The sequence below is a fragment of the Athene cunicularia genome (genome assembly GCF_003259725.1).
Source record: "Athene cunicularia isolate RWA chromosome 10 unlocalized genomic scaffold, athCun1 chr10_part1, whole genome shotgun sequence".
NCBI classification, from domain to species: domain Eukaryota; kingdom Metazoa; phylum Chordata; class Aves; order Strigiformes; family Strigidae; genus Athene; species Athene cunicularia.
The window spans coordinates 286,656-291,191 of NW_020799112.1; the positions used below are offsets into that span (position 1 = coordinate 286,656).

A 4,536-nucleotide genomic window follows, 5' to 3' on the forward strand; every position below is an offset into this window, starting at 1 on the left:
CCCTAGCTGCCCGGCGCCCCGCTTCGCCCCTTGGTGACGGGTCCAGCCTCTCTTCAGCCCCGGAGAGCCCGGGGAAGTTTCCCCAAAGTCCCGTGCAGGACCCGGCACCGCCGGGTTTCTCTCCTCACTTGGTTGTACTCGGGTACTTTAGGTGGGAGGTTTGCTCGGCGCTTCTCGCGGGCTGGTGCTGGCATGAGGCAGCAGGCGACAGCCCCCGCCTCTGCCCCCGGCCTGTGCAGACACACAAGCGCGTTGTGTTCCAGGTCACTTCATGGGCAAGAAGAGTGTCCCGGGCTCCCCGCGCCTGGAGTCACCGCAGGAGCCTGCAGTGCCGATGGCCTTTGGTCCTTCTCTCAGAGCCTTGCTGGAGGACGTGATGGAACTGCTTACCCGTGAGCTCCTGAAAATCCTCTTGCAAGAGAGACTTTTGGATGAGAACCAAGGAAAATATGACCTCACTGACCAGGTGAATATTGACTAAGATGGAGGGAGATGCTCAGAGCAGGGAGGTGGTGGAGATGTTAATCTGCAACAGCCAACATTGCTGGAGGCAGGAGCATCTGCACGGCTGCTAGAGGTGTATTCCCCCTTCCCCCCCCCCCCTTTCTGCTCCTGTTAACCTTCCTTAAACTGCTTAAAACCATCCATAAAGGAGCAGAGAAGTCTCCCTAGGCTTGTGTCTAGCCTGGACAGTGGCTAATAGTCCCAAATACTTGGGAAAGGTGTGAGGACAAGCAAGGGATGCTGCGATGAAGCTGTGGCAGTGGTGATCTCCAGCCCAGGGGTTGTTAGGAAGCATCTGGGTCTCTCTTGGCCAGATGTAGAAGAAGATGATGGGCCACTGTGGCTGCAGTGAAGAAATGTCCCTTTTCCCAGCCACTGCAGGGACAGGGAAATCCTTTCTCCCCTCTGTTTCTGTAGAGGGAAGCCAAGCGTGACGCAGCCCCGTGTGTGATAGGGAAAGGAGGCTGTTCTGCAGAGGTCTTGGGCTTCTGATGCCCCCATCTTGGATCTGTGTCGCTGTGGTGGGGATCCCTCGTTACTGAGGAGCACGTAGCTTTGTTAGCGTGCCTTGCAGAGGTGGGGGGTGGGCGTTGTACTGCTGCTGAGCAGGTCTGGGGAGCTGGCAGGAGCTCTGGTGCTCCCACTGCGTATCAGCAGATCCTCAGCCACTTCATTGTGGGTTTTGACTCAGAGCTCACCCAACTCTTGGTAGAAGACCTGCTCCTGGGAGCAATGCACACACAGAGATCCTCACGTGGGACATGGAGATGGAATTGCTTGGTCTGTGTGGCTCTGCTTGTCTGTTGCCTCATGCATGCTTCCCTGGTGTCTTGCCCTTTCTAGTCCCTGCAGGAAGTAACTGAGAGCCTAAAAGGGGTGAAATCCTCTTAGGCAGATCCTACATGTGCTACCTCATCGAGGAGCTGTCGAGTCACACTGCAACAGCTTCTGTTATCCAGATTTAGGCAGTGCTTGCTCCCATTCTTTGCTTTTTTGGGAAAGCAAAGGTGGAACAGGGTTGCAGAGATGTGAGCTTGAGTGGCACTGATTGTTCAAGCACCTTCTCAAATTGGTTTCAGCAGACTAAGGTAAATTGAGGCTTTCCTAGAGAGCTGGTCCTGTTGGGAGAGAGGGCTTTCCACCATGAAGATACAGCTGGGCTTGGCTGAAGACACCAGCTCATCCTGCTCCCCTTAAGATGCTGTGTCTGATACACTGCTGCAGCTTTTGCTTCTTCGATGCAGCTGAAAGGGAGGAGAGGGCTGTGAAGGTTCTGAACCCTTTTCCCTCCTCCCTGGGCAGCCTTTGAGGAGGAGGGCATTTGCTGCATTACCTGTCTGAGATGACGGGAGAGCTGGTGGATGTGCTGCCCTGCCTCATCTGTGTTAGTGAGCGTGTGGTGTGAATGTGATAGTGATCCCTGTGGCTCTCCTCTGTTAGGTGAGTCACACGGTCACTGCTCGCACTGCAGATGTGCTTGGGCAGAGGCTGTCCTGAGCACTGGTGCTGTTTTGGGCTGCAGGCTGGGTGCTGGTGCCCTGCTGACCCTGTCAGTGCCGGTTCCCAGTGCTCTAAGGGTGGCACCCAGCACTGGACATCAGCCTTTGGCATATGTGTGCTGGGTATCAGCTCTGCTGCTGGAGGGCGATTTGGCTGAGAGTCAGACAGATGCTGGCAGCTGCCTGCCTCACTGCCCCGATGCCTTTCCAGCAGGAGCTGGGATGCCCTGCACAATTGAGGTGCCTGATGTGCAGCTGGTTCCTACCCCTCACCTTTCCCCTCCCAAAGCCTTTCCCCTCTCCTTGGCCAGTGCCCTGCTGTGCCAGCTGTCCTCTTGGTGGCAGCAGAGACCTTGCTGGGTGATGGGTCTGGTTCTGCTCTTCAGGCATCTCTCAGCACCTGACTAGAATCCACTCCTGCCTTCCCGCTCCTTTCTTCCACACCTGTCCCCCACGGCATCCTTGCCTCTGAGCTGCTGGTTGATATTACAGGACTACTTCTCGCTGGTGCCTTTGAGTGCTGTCTGAGTTACACTTTTCTGTGGGACCTTACTTTTCTTGCTCTTGCTGGTGACACGGTGCCAGTGCAAATTCCTGCCACCCTGACAGCTTTCTCCCTCAGTATGACTGTTGTTGGACACCTGGGGTCAGCAGCCAGCCTGTGCTTGAGCTGATCTGTTCACCACCTACCTAACAAGCTGTTTAAAAGCTCTGCTCCGTGAAACTCTATCTCCTGCTCAGGATCTGTCACTTCCATCTCAACTTGGTTTAGAAAAATACAGATGCTTCTCCCTTCCTTGGGACCCCCTGGTCAGCGAGGCAGGAGTCCATGCACTGTTTAAGTGTTGCTTTGCTCCAGCACATGTGCTGTGCTTCGTGGCAAGATAAGTATTGAGGAAACTTGGCTTTTATTGGGAAAACCCAATGGATATATCCTTCTCTGAGGGTGTCACTGATCATTCACATACAAGTTCTTCCTTTCTGTGGGGCCCCTCTAAGCATTAAATAAATCCCAGGGCTTAGTCTTTTTGCTTGCTCTCCCTTCGCATGGGTTAGCCCTGCCTGCTGCTGTTGCATTTTGTCTCAAGATGTTTCCCATCTCTTTGCAAAACGGGAGCCCATGTGCTGCTCTGTGCTTGTGATGGCAGAAGTCACACGGAGCAGAATGGGTCTGCAAATGGGGATTTCTATTTCATCTTTTTAACCGTGTGGCAGGCAGGGCTTGGCTGTCAGCACGCTGGGGCTTCATAGTGCCACCCTGTTGCTGTGTGTGACAAGGATTTGGCTGGCCGAGGAGGATTGTCCCCATCCTTTGTCATCTTGAGTGTGTAGCAGCATTTCTCCAGGAGGCAGGGTGAGACCATGTGTGTGGAGTGGAACGGCTCCAGGGGTGTGGGGAGAGCCCTTTTGTGGGAAGGCAGATGCTGCTCTGCGTGGTCTGGGACCTTTGGGCGGTATGCAATCCCACAGAATCCCTCTGTAACTCTTCCCTGCTCCCTGCTTGTGTTTTGTGTCTCTTTTTGCCTTCTCGCATAGCGCTTTGCTGAATCAGGACCTGAGCCTGCTCTTTTCTTCAACCCAGTGAGGAACATCTGTCTCAGTGGGCTGGTGAAGTTTGCCTCTGGTGTGTGTCAGCTGTGGTCCAGCTGTTGGAGCACAGGATGGGAGGCAGGAGCCAAGCTCCCAGCTCTTTCCTTCTCATGTGCTGTCCCAAACCACCCCAGAAAGTGCCATCATGGTCCAGCATGGGACATTTGTCTGATCCTCTGCCCCGTGGTGGAGGCTGTGTATGGGACCCAGTGTCTCACTGTTGTGCCTTTTCTTGTAGGAGACAGGGCTTTTAACAAAGGTGCTGGAGAAGTATTTTTCAAACTGAAGAGACACAACCATGAAGGACGAGGTCTGCAGGCTCGGCCATGCATGGCAAATGGAGGAGAGCATCGTTCTTGTGGGTTCCTGTAGCAACATCACTTTTATTTATTCTTTCTGTAATATTGTTAATAGTGATTGCTTGTATGAAAAGCAGAGCCTCCCTGTATATTTCCTGTATGTGTTTTCTGCTTTCTTCATGTCTGATGTGCCCCTGTGAATAAAACTAGCTCTTTGCACACACTAGCTCTGACTTTTCTCTGGGGGTGTGAAGGCAGAACCCCAGGGCTGGTGCAGAAAGAATGGGGAATGGAAGCAGCATGGTGAGGGATGGAGGGGAGCTCCTGGCTCTCGGCAGCCAGGAGGGGATTGGACTCAGTCTTTGTTGTCTCTGCTCACTGCAGGAGACCCAAACTGCTGTGTGACAAAATTATAAGCTCACACAAAATTACCACCCACTACTGGAGCAACTTTATAACCTTCTTTGCTGAAAATAAAAAACATATTGCTCATGGAATTGCTGGGGTTTCTAGTTCAAGTAGGGGCCCTGCCTTGTGAGACCCCAGGGTTTGCTACAGGCTCATTGGCCTTGGCTGGACCTTCTGCTGTCCCTCAGATGCTGACCATTAAACACTCAGCCTCTCCATGTATGTGCTTTGGGATG

The 4,536-nt window shown here is 53.4% G+C and overlaps 1 protein-coding gene across 1 annotated transcript in view; it reads left to right on the forward strand.

Annotated features, from left to right (window-relative positions):
• Positions 1-4,118, forward strand: part of NMB (neuromedin B) — a 15,824-nt gene extending 11,706 nt beyond the window's left edge. Inside the window, exons 3-4 of the mRNA XM_026855977.1 lie at positions 261-466; positions 3,832-4,118. Coding sequence (XP_026711778.1) covers positions 261-466; positions 3,832-3,879 — 254 coding nt within the window. The 3' untranslated portion in view covers positions 3,880-4,118. The remainder of the gene's footprint in view (positions 1-260; positions 467-3,831) is intronic.
• The last annotated feature ends 418 nt before the right edge of the window (positions 4,119-4,536 follow it).